Source organism: Peromyscus eremicus, chromosome 10 (assembly GCF_949786415.1).
Source record: "Peromyscus eremicus chromosome 10, PerEre_H2_v1, whole genome shotgun sequence".
NCBI lineage: Eukaryota > Metazoa > Chordata > Mammalia > Rodentia > Cricetidae > Peromyscus > Peromyscus eremicus.
The window spans coordinates 38,339,997-38,356,938 of NC_081426.1; the positions used below are offsets into that span (position 1 = coordinate 38,339,997).

The window sequence follows — 16,942 nt, forward strand, 5'->3', positions numbered from 1 at the left end:
CAGTGTCAAAATCTGACCAACACACAAATATCATTTTTAACCTTCAACCTGATAAATTTAAGGCTCATAAAAACTTGTGATATTTGCTAGAGGGTAGAAAAATCTCAATTTGGAGGTGGGTCTAGGATATAATTTAGTGATATCTGTTTTCAAATGACAAAAACAGGACTGGGGTGCTTCAGTGGTAGGGCACTTGCCTCAGCACACCTCCCTCTGCTTAATCCTTAGTATGACAAAATAAATAAGTAATAATGAATAAACAGGTGATTGATAAATCGGTAGCTGTATTTAAAACTGAACAGTGGAGCTTAGTTTGCATTAAGATGTATTTAAAAACTGTAATGTACAAAGTATGGTAACTGTGAAATAAATGACTGCCCAAAGCATGCATTTACAAGGTAAAAATATACTTTCATTTTAGTCTAACTTTTCATAACAGGTAAGGTTCATAAACAAGTAATTTTTGTAAAAGTTTCACAATAATTATTGTAACGTATATCTGATATATGTCCAACATGAGAAATAAAGAACATAAGAGGTAGATAAATCAATTGTAGATAATGGTATATAAAAAGATATGTAATTAAGGAAGGGTTGTGAGCTTTCTATGCTCACTTCCAGTCCACACCGACTGTTGCTGTCCTAGTTTTTCAGAAGCAGAGCTCCGAGGCTAACTCAGTAACTGTTCTTAATCCTTTCCTCTGTTGCTAAAACCCAACATTCATCATCCTAGTCCCCCATACAGTTGGGGGTGGCCATGTGCTTATTTAGCCAACAAGGCACAAGTGGAATGTTGGGAGTTCAGGGAAAGCTTTCATCAAAAGGTGGCAGGCAGTACCAGCCCTTCCTTTTTCTTTTCTGATTATAATGCAGATTTAATAGCTTGTTGTCATCAACTTTCTGTTTAAGATCAAGAAGCAGGAAGATCAAAAGCTAAGTAAGGAAGACTGGGTGAAACAAGGTCCTGGAGCTGTTGCAGGTCACTAGCCTGCTGAACCAACTGAGACCTCCTCTGACTACATTTGCGCAAAGGAAAGGAGAGAAAGTGTGTTGAGTAAGTCTCTACCAACCTGACTTTCTGTTACACAGCTAGAGCACTCCTAAGGAATACATCTTGGTAGTCTCCTCCTGAAGCTACATTCTAAACACTAAGGCAAAATCTAGATGAAGCCCATCTTCTAGTTCTTGGTGGCTCCTTGTTCACACCCATGTGCCCATCTCTGCCTCCTTCCAGCACCTTCACCCATACCACCTGGTGCATGCATACATACCCTATGATGCTTGTTCACAACCTACCTCTTTCTCTTCCTAGCTTTGCCACACAAATTTCCTTCCCAGGCTCTGCCTCAGTCTTCTTCTGCAGCTCACCTTCTAAGCAAACTTTCCCTTCTTGAAATTCCTGAAAGCAGCATTTTACTTATACAGCTTAACGGCACTTACCATTCTATATCTTCAATTATAATTACTTCTGTATACAATATTTCCCACCATGCTAAAATATGAGTTTTATATTTATCTATTTACTTCCATGCTACAAATGCCTAGGATATACTATAAGTACTTAAGAGGGAACAAATTAATCAATAACTATGTGGTCTTTATCTCCTTAAATTAGTCAGGGAATTTTAGAAAATGCTATGATGGGCAGTTTTTTTTGAATTTTATTTTTTGCCAAATTTTAATTTTTGCAAAATTATTTATTACAATTTTAGGTTCAAAGAGACGACAAAATTGGCCCTTGGACAGAGATAATTGCATATGTGACACACAGCCAATCATTCCCTAGCACTTGCTCCTAACAAAATATGGGTGCATGAACTCAGTTTGCAAGTCAGCACAGGAACTGCCACATAGGGCAGAAGACACGGGGCTCTGTCCTCAACTAGTCTCCAGTTGTATCAAAAGCTGTGAACTATGAACTAGCTACAGGCCATGTTATCTAATGTGCCTGTCTGGTAAATCCTTCATGAACAAGATCAGGTTTACCCCAAGAGAGCCTGCCTAAAAGGAAAGCAGGAACATCCGGCTTTCCCTAGGTTCTCTTTCTATACGTGGTTAGCAATCTGAGAAAGGCTGACAGACAATCACTCTTGCACGGCTGGAAAGTCATGTTTAATGAAAGCAAAGCAGGAGATAAAGAAGGGGCCTAGGGGTGCCTTGGAACCAGGGCTCTCCCAAGCACCTCCCGCTGTGTCCTGAAAGCTTAGAATGAAACCTGTGGATGAAGAAATTCATCTTGTTCCACAGCAGGGCACTCCTAGAAAGGACTGGTAAAAAACTGAAAACACTTCTATAAGGTTCAATATGTCACTGATCCAGAAGCAGGAAAGCCAGGCACAGGAAGGTGAGGGAATACCCCAGGAGTCACAGCTAGAAGCTGTGGGGCTGGGATCTGAAGCCAGTGTGGCAGCCTGGCTGGAGAGCCACTGCACTATTCTGCCTCTTGCTTTTTCTCGCAGAGAATGCCAGTCTCCTCAGTTTTATGGGACACAGAACGACACTCCCAAAGTAGACCAGAAGCACTCAGGAGCGGACCTCAGAAGAGTCCCAAAGCTGGGCAGGACTGGGAGGCTCGGGTAAAAAAAAAAAAAAAAAAAAGAAGAAAGAGAGAGAGTGACAGAGACAGAGACAGACAGACAAACAGACAGACAGAGAAAAAGAAATTCACCCCCACCCAGACCAAAAAGTACTCTAAAATGTCTGGGCCTTGTCCCAGGGGAAGAAGTTTGAAAAGGAGTGTTAATGAAAAGTTGGAAGCACTGTTTCAAACAGAGGATGTCAAGTGTAAAGTTGTTCATCTGCTGACATATCATGCAGTTTCTGGGATTATTTTGTTCCACATTAGTTCACAGGTTTGGTAAAAGATACTGAGCTGATTTCCCTTGGCCTTAAAGCATGAACAGTAATGTTTTACACTCCTTGCAGACTTCAGAGAAGCACAGAGCTCTCTAATTGCAAAGTATCGCTTCCAGATGTTATTTGAAAAATACAGCATTTACCAAGAAAATGGCCAATAAGTATTATATGTTGGTACAGACAATGTTAACTAAAAGGGAGGAAATCATTTAGATTAACCTGAATGCCAAACAGTCTCCCAGGCTTTAAGTGAGGTCCCATTTTTATATTAGCAGTCAAAGAGACATGTACTCAACTGAAAAATATGACCCTCTTCTGAAGCATTCCTCATGTTCCTAAAAGACCTACAGCCAGCAGTCCTGTTCGTGGAAGGCAAAACCACTGAGAAATGAATGGTAATTCAAGTTTGGGATATTATACATTTAACCTTCATACAAATATATGCAGTTTTATGAACAATACTAACTCCTGGTACAGATTCTTTCTTTAAAAAGGCAAATCCTGATGACAACACACCTCATTCATTACTTAACCCAACAGTGGTCTCACAGTGGATCCTAGTTTAAGATACTTGCTTGTATTAAGTCTTATCTCTTCTGGCAAATTTTATTAGGGTACATAATATATCACCACATGTGGGCATTTTCTCACCATGAAACATGACATCTGCTTGCTATGAAGGAAAATGATGTGTACACTATGCTTGCTCTGATGAAGAAAAGAATTAATGGATGTTATAACAAAGGGATCAGAGACATAGGGACCCACTGTAAGGAAGACCGTGGATGCATTTATGAAGTTTGCCTGTGTTTGCAGATAAATCCCTCCTAGTTTTTTTCCAGAGAAAAACTGTGTCCAGGACTGCTCACTGAGAGAAAAACTTTCCCCACACAGAGGCCTAAGGCTAGATGAGTATATGTTGGTCCTATCCCAGGCAAACTAGATGTCAACAGACTGCCTTCCCTCTGCCTCTGCACTGTGTCCAAACACTTCTAGCCTACGGTTTATCATTGGAAAAGAGAAACAGTGAGGTCTAAAAGGCAACCAACAGAAGAACTGGTTTCATGTTCTACTTTCTTCTGTCTCACCTTGCCAGCCCCAGACACAATTCTAGCCGAATCCCCAAACAGAAAATGCAGCTACTCTGGTGCTGAGGAAGGGATGCTGCAGAGTCCTCCCACCCCCCTCATCCATCAGTCTCTTGGGCTCCTCCATGGGATCCTTCATCCTCCTTAGAAAGAAAACAATGTGTTGATCACTAGGCATGCATAGGGCCACTGCCTCCTCCTCAGCAGTCTTCTAGATCTTGTCCCAGGACTGACTCCCTCAAACCTCAGCAGGTGGTACTCTACCAAGAGCCTATACAAAGCAAAGTTGCTGAAACTGGCTATCTACACTCGCTTCTTCGCCTCAGCCATAGTGGCTGGCTGGTGGCTTCCCACTGCCTGCCATACCTCTTGCTTCACAGTGCACCGAGCGAGCAAGCTGGGAAGCACAGTTCTGAGGAAGCAGCTAGACCCGACAAGCCTTCTGTTACTATAAAAACCCATGAATTAGTTCATACATCTTGCGTTGTAATAAGATCTAGAATCTCTCAGGACTCCTAACGCCAGCAGCATAGAGGTAAAGGGCTTTCCTGTCCGCTGACTGACCTCACAACAAGCTACTGAAGACTTAGTGCTGTTTTTCGGTATCTCTTTAGCAGGACGCTTTCTGTGACAAGGCTTAAACAAGTCATCTTTTCCTTTGAAGGTCTGTCACTTCTGTGTTCAAACATGTGGCTATTCTAAGAGATTGGAACCTCAGAGAAGGCTGAAATCAAATACCTTAAGTGGAAAAAAAAGAAAGTGCTATTCTAGAAACACACAACTGAAGGGAGCTGAAGAACAGCTCAGAGAAAGAGAGTAAATCCTGGGCTAAAGCTGCTTGGACAAGATGAAAATGTGGGAAGTTTAGTAACTAGCAAAATGAAGGTGTGGAGAGATTCAGTGATGTTCCCCTCATACTAAAACCAGCTGTCATAAGCTGCTCTCTACAAGCAATCCTATATCCCCAAACACATTCAATTACTTACCATGTTACTTCCAATATTTTAAAAACTCAACAGACGTTCTTCACAATTTTTTTTTCATAATTAAAACTTTCAAATGATGTTTGGAAATGAAAAAAAGTACCTTTTCCAATTCTCTTGGTATTCGCATACAAGTGTACACTCTTTCTCTTCGCTCTGTATACTTGGCCTCGTTATGTTCGAGGAAGTACCCTCTTGTTAGTTCAGCACTGAGGAACCTCAATAATGAAAGTTCTACAGAAAAAAGAAAATGACACAAAACAAAAAGAACAGTGTTTATCAAGGAACTCACAGGTGAGCTGGGGCCATAGGTAATACACATAGAACAAAAGGAGAATGCTACAGTCGATAGGTCTGTGCCTAGAAGAGGGACACCCAAATGACTGGAGGGTGCTGTTGGGGAATGATTGCTGTTGCATAAACTGAAAATGCCAGAGGAGCATGGAAGGGATGGTTACTAAGAGCCACAAGTCAGAACATCTTTCCAACCAGTCCTGGCTCTCATGGTGTTACAGGCCGGGATGGTAGAGACACAGAAGAAAGAGTAGCATTCCAGTAGCATTCCAGAGCCCTGGATGACACTGCTATCAGCCCATCACTATGCCAGGGCAGCCATGCAGACCCAGGTCAGCTGTCTCCTGCTCAGGTGAACCCCGAGATCATGCAGAAGAGGGCCAACAGCAGCACTCCTCTCCATGAAGGCTATGTGAAAACTTCCCACTGCCTTGAAGTCAATAGCTACACAAATCGGAACCTTCCTTTCCTAGGGTTGGCCGCCTTGTCCATGTTTCCTTTGCTCCTCCAACACAGAGTCATCTAGTTTATATCAGTAGAGGAAGGCAAGGTCAAAGTAGCTGAAATATGTTCCGCTCTGCTGGATTTCAGGTAAGCAGTTGAGATGGAGATGCCCGACCCCATTCTTTCTGGTGTGCCATGCTTCCATGGCACCTCAACAATCTCTCCAAACCCCTAACCTGACCATCACTGTCTCAGCTCTACAGGAGGCCAAACTTTCTTCCAGGATAGGAAAAGTTTTCAAATCATCTCTGAGCCTACTCTGTGATCTAACAGACGTAGTACTGAAGCACTGGCAAGTGGGGACAGTCAAATGTGTCTCAAAAGGCCCTGCAATGACAGAAGCAGGTCTAGCTGAGGTTCCGAATAGTAGCCTTAAAGAGTTTACTTCAGTCAGCACTGGAACGAATCCCTAGCTCCAGGAGTTCCACATCACATGCCTGGCTTGTTTTGCTTAAGTGGTATGTTCTATGTAAGTGTACACACACACACACACACACACACACACACACACACACACACCTCTAAACATAAAACTAATAATGTATTTGCAGAATTGGTGATACACTGAGAAGTATCTGGGCTTGAAATAGGGAGGTTAAGAGTTCATGGGAAGAAATGCCACCATTTCCCCATAGCTACTTGGTACAGGGCAGGCAGGGTCACTGTGCACCCCAGGCATCCTGCTTTCCTTTCTCGGGGTATTGCAGTTAAGTCACTGGGTGAAGTAGACACAAGATACAATGTTTCTGCTTATATTAGCAGATGCTCTGATTTAAAGGTACCATATAACCTCATTCATACAGGATAACTGTAGACTAGAAACTTTCTAGAACTATAGAAAAATCTTAAGAGAAAAAGAAAGCCCTATGTGCTGCTGCTATACAAGAGAAATGCTAACACTGTAAGGCTATGCTTATACAGAGTTCAGTGCCAACTTTGGTACTTTCCATCTCGTCTTATTTAACACTGATTTACTTAAGATGACCTATATAAGCACAAAAGTAGGATTGATCCAAATGCCCAACATTGGTGGAACTTAATAAATATCAATGATACACTTTTAAAAGACAATCAACTCAGAAGTGGAAAGACGAGAATACAAGTCCCCAGAAGAGAAGAGCTGCTGGGTGCTAGGGCTGGCACCGTTCTGAGTTGGCAGGGAGTGGGCAGGGAGCAAAGGCTCTCCAGCCTCAGCTGTGGTCCTCTGCGATCATGATTATAAATGACAGCCCAATGGGCCTGGGCCTAACCCCTGAGAGCAGTGCCAAGGTCCCATCACAGGGATGGGAGGCTTCCTGTCTCCAACAAGAGACAGAAGCTGGGCATACCAGGAGTCTGTCATCTGTGTGAAAGAGACACACAGACAGGTCATTATACTTTACCTTTTAAAGGGGCAAACTGAACAAAGAGGGTTGGATATACCTGTTTATTGGGGAAATTCTCTGCCAGAGTGGTGTCTTCCTTAGTGACTGCAGAGGTTAGTTCTTGACATATTTAGTGTTTTGTTGTGGTCCATAAAAAGAATGTGGGGTCAGCTGGAGAAGGGGCTCCAGCACCAGCTCTCCCACATTTGAGGCCCACGACAGTCAAGTCACGGATCTCAAGTTCTCAAATGAGAAAACAGCCTACCGCCAGCTCTGTACTACCTGTTTCTGTCTTGCCTTCCACACAGATCTCTGAGGCACTTGACAGTGTTTGTGTGAAAGCAGATGAAAACCACAAGGCATGATGCAGTGTCATGAACTACAATTCCTTTCTATATATTAACTGTAATATTAACCATTTCTGGTGTGGTTGCTACCTAATATCTATTAATGCTATTTCTGTAGTCCTGGTTCTATGGTGAAAAATATCACTAGTACATTTAACAAACAATATAACCTAAATTAATTAGATTTCATAAACAGGCTATGAAATAAACAAAAGAAGTTTCAACTCTATTATAAATACAAAAGAGGACATGTGAGTAATCTACCTCTAGAAATATAAGAATCTTAGTGCTAAGCATCAAGTTAGATTCTATAATGCTAAAACACTAAACACTAGCGAGCACGCTTTAGTTACAAGCATTCAAAACTGTAAAAGCAGTTCTACAGCTATGGCTGCCTTGCAGATGACAAAACCAAGGCACAGAGAAGCAAAGGACATCTCCAAAGTTACACCCAAACCAAGTAACAGACCAGATTCAGAGTTCTGGCCACGGGGGGGGGGGGGGGGGGGGGTGTACTGCTCTCTCTTGGGAGACAGGGACTTGCTATAGCTGGCTGGTCTAGAACTCACATACAGACCAGGCTGGCCTCAAACTTGCAGTGATCCTCCTGCTTCTGTTTCCACATTACTAGAATTATAGACATGAGACACCATGCCCAGCTCTCAAGTGCTTTTTAAAACAGACACCTGTACTCCTTCTGAAAGATCTAGTACCCCATCAGTCCCCATTCTTTGTACTTCCACAGAACCTGAGTTCACATCTGTGCAGCTACACTAAGCCAGTGTACCATATTTTTCTAATGTCCATCCTGAGCAAGTTCTAAATGTAACAGTCTCTGCACACAACCCATACCGTGTAATAGGCTGGAGAATGGTTTTCAAAGGTAGGTACAGTAAAATAACACTAAAAACTAAAAACCAAAGATTCACGGTATAAAATATCTTAAAGGCCTTATCTTGCCTCTTTATCAACAATTAAGAGATAAGACCCTGTTTAAAGGGATGGGATCCTTCCACTCTGAGGCAGCTTAAAAAGGTCTGTGTTCAACGCTTCATATAATTCTTACATCAATTATAACTAAAAAGGGAAGATAACAGTATCCACATAATACAAATGAAGACACTGAGAAAATTAACAGACCTATCGACTCACTTGAAAAACAATTGTGAGAGCGAAGCCCAGAACTCTGACCTGCAAATGCAGCATGCTCTCTCTTCTCACCATGATTACAGTCAACCACCCAGTTATTTGAGAGAAAAAGACCTGGCCAGAATCTGCTTTTGATCCATGACAAAGGAAGGGGCCTCCCCTGCCTTGGACCTGATCTGTTACGTTGGCCATGCTGCTTGTACGGCACTGTTCCCCCCTCACTCCCTGGAGAGGTCGTACTTCCTCCTGAGATGTTCAGCACCCTAGTGCACTGTGGCTTTGCTAAACTTGCTTTAGCGTTCAACAGACCTAGCTGAGCCTACTTGTACTATAACTTAGGGTACAGTCTTTTGAAAATAGAGCTATTTTACTATTTAATCATGTGTGTCTATATTAGAAGATTGTAAATATTAATAAAAGTAAAATAACACCAAAGTCCAAATCAATGCCACCAGTGTATTTTAATGAATATTCACCTCCTATCACAGAAATGCTCTGTAATCCTGTACTTTAAATTGAGAAATAAATGTTCTAATTCTTTTCCTCACTCCTGAAACACCAACTATTAATCTTCCTCACCAGAGACAGCTTGCTTTAGAAACTAGAAGCTAAGATAAAAAGTATTTATTAAAAGTAATGAGTAATCATACATATATTTATATGTTCAGCAATATGTCTAAATATATCTTCCTTAAAATAGCACTGCACATGAAAAAGGCAAATTGGAAAGGAATACTGGCTGATTGTTATGAAACTATGGAACACGCATGTCTCCAGCCTTAAGAAAAGGAAGTGTTTATAAAGTTTAAACACATACCTGAAATATTAAACATACTTTTCTTACACGCAGGCATACTTTTGTACAGGGAAACTAGGAATCAACTTTTCTAGGAGACAATAAAATAGGAGTGTTGCCCACCTGAGCCAAATGTAAGAAAAAGAACCATTTGCATACTATATTCAAGTTCTTGTTTGTTTGTTTGTTTGTTTGTTTGTTTTGAAGGCATGGGTACTCCATGTAACCCAGGCTGGACTTGAACTCCGGATCTTACTTCTGCCTCCCACCCTTTAAAAAATGTTTATGGTCTCATTTAGGACAGTAAAGAGAAGAGCAGTCATATGTCTAGAGATAGAAAAAGGTATAAAAATGAAAGCAACATCTTAACACTAACAAAGCAAAGGATTAAAAGTGTGAGAAGTGTATCAATAATCCTGCAGCCAGCTTAAATTTTCAGGTCACAAACAATAGGATGCAGGGAATATGAATTGTTTGAATCCCATTGACAATCTCTGTGGGAAACTTGTAACAGAAAACCAGTTGGCTTTTCTGTTTCAGTTTTCTTTCTTTTTGTGGAGCTCCAGCAATATGTGTGAAGGTGAGGAGGGGAAACAATGACAAAGGTGAGCTCCCTAAGTCACCATTACAGAGAGAACACTGTCACAGCACTGTTCCATCACAAACAACACTGCTGACCACACCTGACAGCAGGTGTCTCACTTTACAAGCTATGCTTATCTGCTCACCTCCTACACTTGCCTTATTGGGAACTGTTCCATGCTCCTGGGCAGGTGTCATGTTTATCTTACACCAAACTTCTGTTAAGTCTCCATGGAGAGTAAGACAACTAAGTTAGATACGATTTGGTAGTGGCTTGATGAAGCACAGCCAAGTGGATTAAGCAAGCAGTCTAAACAAAAGCAATCCAACAACTGAACCAAGCTAAGAACACAGATTGCCTAATTTTTAGTCCAAAGTTGACTTGCTGGGCATTCATTCCGAAAGGGCAAGTACAGCTACATAGACTCTCTCTCTCGTCTAGAACTGCAGATGAGTCAAACGGGGAACAACACAGAAACAGAATGATACATACTACTTACTATCTGTCTATGTCCAAAAGTATAACATGAAATGGCAAAATTTTAAGAATATGGAAAAGAAACAAGGTGAGACTACAGTTCTTGGTGATCACTATTCCCAGAGTTCAAAGTCAGTGTCCACATACAGGAATGGTGAGTAGGGTATCCATTTCTAACTGTGTTAAGGTGTAAATACTAGTATCTGTTAGACAATGCATGTGTGTGTGTGTGTGTGTATGTGTGTGTGTATATATATAAAATACAGATGCTGCTGAGAATAAAATAATAGCAGAGTCTGCAAAGAAACACAAAGAAAACATAACTGACAGATAAATGCATGCCATATTTATAGCTGTATATACTCAAACTAATATAAATATACATATACATATATATTTTCCTCAACAGATGATTAGGAAGGGCAGGAATACAATAACAAAACAAACCTTGACCACTGTACTTCACTTTATTTTATTCAAAGTATGAATAAGCACCTTAACTGGATATTCATTTAAACAGAATCCTAGACTGTTAGGACCGACCAACAAATGTCTTATAAAGAAGCCCCGAATTCCTTGGGGAAAATGATAAAGGGGACATTGGAACTAAGTGATGGTTGGGGCCATCAAGACCCCAAGATTATGACTTTCAAAAGGAACAGCAAAGACTGCCCTGGCTTGCAGAGGGAGGACAGGGCAAGTCCACAGAAGCCTTTCCAGAGAACAGGCAAGTAACGCTTCAGTATGAGCACCTAGTCTTAGGAGACTGACCTGGGGAGAGATGTTTCCAGCTTGACACTAGGTGGTGCCCTCTGGCCTAGACAGTAAGTTTCCTATATTTTGGAAAGGAGGCAAAAAAAGATAACAGAGCAGTGGAAGAAAGGAGCGCTGGAGGTGAACAAAGAAAGAATGCCTAGATTTCTACTCTGGTGGAGATGCCGTCGCCAAATGAAGCACCAGTCACAGGTGGGCAGGCATCAGCAACAGTGAGGGCTGTTTGAATCTGAGAACACAGACACCAGGGGACTGAAGGGGGTGGTTCACACAGAACCCACACAGGAAAACCACTGACTGGTGTCTCTAACTGAAATGTTCCTGGGATGCTTGCCTAGATCCCTAATGTCACCTACCAAAACAGGAGGAACCACTATCTCCTCCCTTATACAAGACTGATGGGACTGAGGGAGAAGAAGGGCCATCCCAATAGCTAAGGCTGTGTGTCTCCTTAGGAAGGACTTTCTGCCACTAGAGGTTGAAAACTCCAGCTTTTAACCCATTAAGCATACACTCTGCTCAGCGTACCACCTTGGTGAAGAACAACGTGTGCTATGATGTCAAGCTTATGTAAGTCCAAGTATCCAGCTCCATCCCAGAAAAGTCCACTTCTTCAGAGGTTTAAGGTCTGTGTTCACCAAAGGCTCTTTACAGCTTCATATTTTTTTTTCCCTTCACTCAAACAATGTAAGGTTTCAATAGTAACGGCTTTCTCGGAGCTCAAAACTGTTTCAAAGAAACTGTCCCGAAACCTGGTCACATTTGCTTGCAGTACTCAAGTAGTCTTAGTAAACAAGCAGCTGAGAGATGGAAGACTCTGTCTTACTTAGGTCCTGCCAATTCAGAAAGCAAATACTCTTGCAGGCCAGTGTTTAACTGACAACTAAACCAAATAAAGAATGCTGGAAAAAATTTAAGTGGCTAATCGAAAAAGACCAAACAAGGCACAGCCTGCGCTCGAGTTTTCAAAGACATGGAGACCCATGCAAAACTCTACATCCATTTCTGAGAAGCAGCAACTCTATCAGGATCTATCCACCAATCTTTGGTATTCCTATAATTTCAACACCCACAGTGAATGGTAACTTGAATGTGTGTTTATATAAGCTGCAAGACCTAGAGGCTAACACAGTCTTTATTCCACTGTATTGGCTTGGAATCAGTTGGAAGAAATGCCATCAAGTTGCTGTCCAAGATCTTGGACTTACTATGTAAGAATTAAAATGTAATCACTCATATACCCAATGAAATAGACACATCAAAATCTTCCCTTTTTCTTTCGGGCTTACTACGAAGCTTCAGTATGAACACCAAAGCTATTAAAAATTCTTTAGTAAGACCCGAGAACACACAGGATTCCTAATACTTTAACAGTACGCTTTAAAGTGTTTATGGACGGTGGGACTCAAAAGTGGTACATATTTTCTTGTGTGGCAAAACTATTTCTTCTGGCTTAAGTTTCAGTTTTAGGAAAAGTCCACATGTAACATTTTAAGGGGTGCCGCACGTCTCTGAGCCGGAGAAAACTACTGAACTTCACGGTCACGGCCACACTGTCAGCTGAGTATGAAAAATGTACTCAGAGGGCAAGTTAACAGGTTTCCGAGGCTCAACTTCGCATAAAACAACAGGGGAGGGAAAAAGTCACCTTGTCATGGACATCATCTAGAAAGCCCTGCGCTTCCCATTTTTTGACCTCTTTCGGAGGTGGGAGACGCCTGTCACTGTTGAGACCGGCCGGGAGCAGACCAGGGACAGTGGAGCTCCAGGGCGCACCTGGCTCGGGGATGGCCGCGGGAGCGTCGGGCCGCGCGCACCAGCCGCCGGGGGAGCTGTCACCGGCCGCGGGGACTTGGGAGCCACAGGAGCCGCGGCCGCTCCGCGCGCCCACTGGAGACTGCGGCGTCCCCGCCACCTCAATCCCGCGTCGGCCCCTGGGCAGCCGGCCGCGGCCTAGCGCCGCCCGTCCGCCCGCCCGCTCGCCCGCTCGCTCGCCCGCCTGCCTCACCTGCGCGGCCGCGGCGCTTTTCCCGCCGCCGGTCGCTCTCGTAGAAGCCCAGCGTCTCGGTGTGCTGAGGCGCGGGCCCGTGGCCGCCACCGCCCGGCTGCTCCGCCTCGCCGCGGCCCGTCCGCTCGGTGCCGTCCGCGCCGCCACCGCCGCCTTCTCCCGGGGCGGCCGCGTCGCAGACGCCCGCCATGTTCCGAGCGCCACACACTGTCCCCGCCACCTCCCTCCAGCCGCCCGCCGGGCCTCCGCCTCCCGCCGGCCCCCTCGCCGCCTCGCCCCGCCCCTCGCCCGAGCCCGGGCCGCCGCCATCCGCAGCCCGCCGGCCGGCGCGCGCCATTGGCGTCAGCGGCGCGTGGGAGGCCGCGGTGGCCGCCGCTACGGCCGCCGCCATCTTCTTCCTGCCGTCGCCGTGGCGCGCGGCGGGCTCCGCGGGTCGGGCCGCCGCGCCGGGCTCCATGCTGCCGCCGGCTTGCGCGGTGGGGGACGGCGGGCGGCGGCGGGGCTCGGCGTGGCTGTCCGCGCGACCCGAGCCCCTGGGGCCACTGCGGTGGCCCGAGTGCGCCGGCGCGACCCGCCTGGCTTTGGCAGCGCGGCGACTGAGGCCGGGCTCCAGCTCCGTGGCTCCCGCCGGCGCCGGCCCGGTGGCTCTGCTGGCTTGGCTGCATCTCTCCTGCATATTTATGATCGTCTGTCACATTCCCTGTCCGTGGACAGTGTCCAAAGCCTAGCTCGGGGGAGCGTGCCAACAGGTGGGGGACTCGGGCCGACGGGCAGTGTGCTGGATGCGCCTAACGCGCCGCGGACATTCTGGGCTGCTTTTCGGGAATCGGGTTGTGTGACGGCGGTGGCAGCCAAGGTGGCCTGGTTCTGTCACCTGGCCACCGCTTTCCTTGGGGGCTGTGACCATAACCCTTCACTGATAGCCGCCCTGAGATCACCCGCTGCGGGCTGGGTGACCATGAATCCGGCTCAGCCTGGGAGACCTTCACCCGGGCTTCCCGCGTGATTGCTGTGCGCTCCAGTAACCGGCACACGGGTGGCCCCTCCATTGCCTTCTTGCCCACTTTGGAATTTACCTGTATCGTTGCAACTTTTTAATGAGCAGAAGCATAACAAATCCCTCTCCACGTACTAATCTGCCCTACACTTAAGCCGAGAACCGATGGAACAGGTCATGGTCCATCAAGGAGATCCTGAGGGATAGCCAGATACCCGATTGTAAACTCCCAGTCTGCAGGGCTATGCGCAGCAGGGTAGGATGTGGGGAGAGGAAGGGTTAAAGAGGACTTGGTAAAGTCCAAGAAATGCCAATGCTAATAATCCATTGTAAGCTTTACATTGTGGAAACCCGAACAATGCAGAAAATATTTTTTAAGTCCGTTTTGGCTTTATTTGGTCAAATTTGAATCTCAAAGACAGTGCCCTTCACAAATCTTCAGAATCATGAAAATCAAAAGACACAAAGTTTTATAGCCTGTAAGGTTCCTTCCAACCTAGATTGTATTATTCTCTGATACTGTGCAAACAACCCTCTGTTTTATTGGCTGATTGTTAAGAAGGCAGCCGATTTCATTGCTTGCTTGTGCCAGTGTCTGTGTCCCGCATCTATCTGCTTATTGCCCCTGCCATTCACTTATATTCTAGAAGGGAAAAAATCCCAAATTTCATTTGCTAAAGGAGCGTTTGTAGGAATGGGTTTCTCTCATTTTGTGTCTCAGTTTTGAGGAAAGACGCTATGTTCCGAAGGCTGTTCCTAATCTTAAATAGTCAAAGAGGGAGAGACGGGCCCTGTCAGGGAATTAAGCCCTGTCTCAGAAGTGAAGCACATGAGAAATTTAAGGGCTTTCTTTCTACTAGGTTTGCATTATTGTATCTGACATGTGAAACTGCGTGATTTCAAACTCACTGTACACACAAAAATGCTTTAAATTCAAACAGCATTCCTCCTTTGTATAGGTATCGATAATTAAATCAAGTACCTGTTGTATATTCAAAGTATTTTATTCATTTCATTTTATTTCTGATTTTTTTTGTGGGGGGGGGAAGCTGTTTGTTCGTTCTTAATAGGGTTTCATTACATAGCTCTGGTTGCCCTGGAACTCACTATCCTGACCAGGCTGGCCTCAAACTCACGGATAACTGCCTGTCTCTGTCTCTCCAGTGCTGGGCTAAAGGTATACACCAACACCCAGCTCCCCCCCCCCCCCCCATTTTAAAGTTAATTTGACCTATTGCAGTTTATTCAGAATCCAGGAAATAGTGCTTCTATCATACACTTAGCAGCCAGATGTGGTGGTACACACCTGTACTAGCACTCAAGGTCAAGGCAAGAAGATTAGCAACTGGAAGCTAAACCTAGATGGCATGAGACCCTCTCCTTCCAAACCCCCAGATAATTAATAAGCACCCAGAACCCTCAAAATTGGGTTACAAAGAACCTTAAGATACGAATAGCTTACATAGTACACAACCAGGAAATCTCTGAGGAACGTTTAAGTAGTAACTAAACATAATCTTTATAGAAGAAAGACATAGGCTTAGGTTTACAACACTATCATTTAAAAACAAGAGTTTAAATAGCAACCCTCTCCAATAAAGAATCAAGTATTTTGCATTGAGTTATAGGTCTAGACTGGGATGATAATGGGCTACAGTAAATTTAATTCTGCAGGCAAGAAGCATGCTGCTGACTAGGTGTTAATGAAAGGCATTTCCCAGCCAGGCTTGGTGGTGCAGGCCTTTAATCCCAGCATCTGGAGGCAGAGGCAGAGGTAGGCAGATCTCAAGAGTTGGAAGCCAGTCTGGTCTACATAGTGAGTTCCAGGACAACCAGAGCTACATACATAGTGTGACTCTGTCTCAAAACAATAATAAAAAAAAAATCAAGAAAGGAATTTTCTATTTGTGTGAAGTAATTTTAATAGATTGGAGGGAAATTGAGAAGTTGGGAAGAGTATTATTATATCCATTCTGTGGCTATTGTATTTTGAAAATGGCAAGACAGAAAACCACTTTTTATTTATTTTTATTGTATGTGTTTGAGTATTTTGCTTGCATGTATGTTTTGCCTGCATGTATATATACATACCACATGCATGCCTGGTGCCCATGAAGAGGACATCTCGTCACCTAGAGTTGGAGTTACAGGTAGTTGTGAGTCCACATGTGAGTGCTGGAAACCAAACCTGGGCCCTCTGCAAGAACAGCAAGTGCTCTTAACCATTAACCATTGAACCATCTCTCTAGCTCCAACTTTCCTTTTTTTTTTTGTTCAACAGTTAGGAGCACTTGCTGTTTTTCCAGAAGACCTGGGTTTGATTTCCAGCAACCACATAGGGGCTCACAACAGTCCAAACCCCCAGTTTCAAGGGATCCAACACCCTCTAAAGCTCTAAGTGGGCACCAAGCATGCATGTTGTGCATAGTTATACATGCAAGCAAAATACCCATATACAAAAAAAGAAAAAAAATTAGAAAAATGGAAATTTAGTAAGATGTATACAGTTTTCAGAATAAGTTGCCTAATTCCATATTTCAGTTAAGATTGAGTAGTTATGATTTTATGATTAGAAAATACATAGACCCTACTGTTTAAGAACCATGAGTTAAAGAAAGTCACAATATCTCTTAAATCCTTACTGCTTTGTGTACAAACCAGATCCTTAGAATTTGCTTGCATGTATGCTTTACCTGCAGGTCTGTATGTGCACTATATGCAT

General features: G+C 44.1%; 1 protein-coding gene across 1 annotated transcript in view; it reads right to left on the reverse strand.

Moving 5' to 3' along the window:
• Tapt1 (transmembrane anterior posterior transformation 1) overlaps positions 1-13,413 on the reverse strand; it is a 51,431-nt gene extending 38,018 nt beyond the window's left edge. The window contains 2 exon segments of the mRNA XM_059275838.1: positions 5,031-5,161; positions 13,224-13,413. Of these exon segments, the coding sequence (XP_059131821.1) occupies positions 5,031-5,161; positions 13,224-13,413 (321 nt within the window).
• Positions 13,414-16,942: the final 3,529 nt, after the last annotated feature.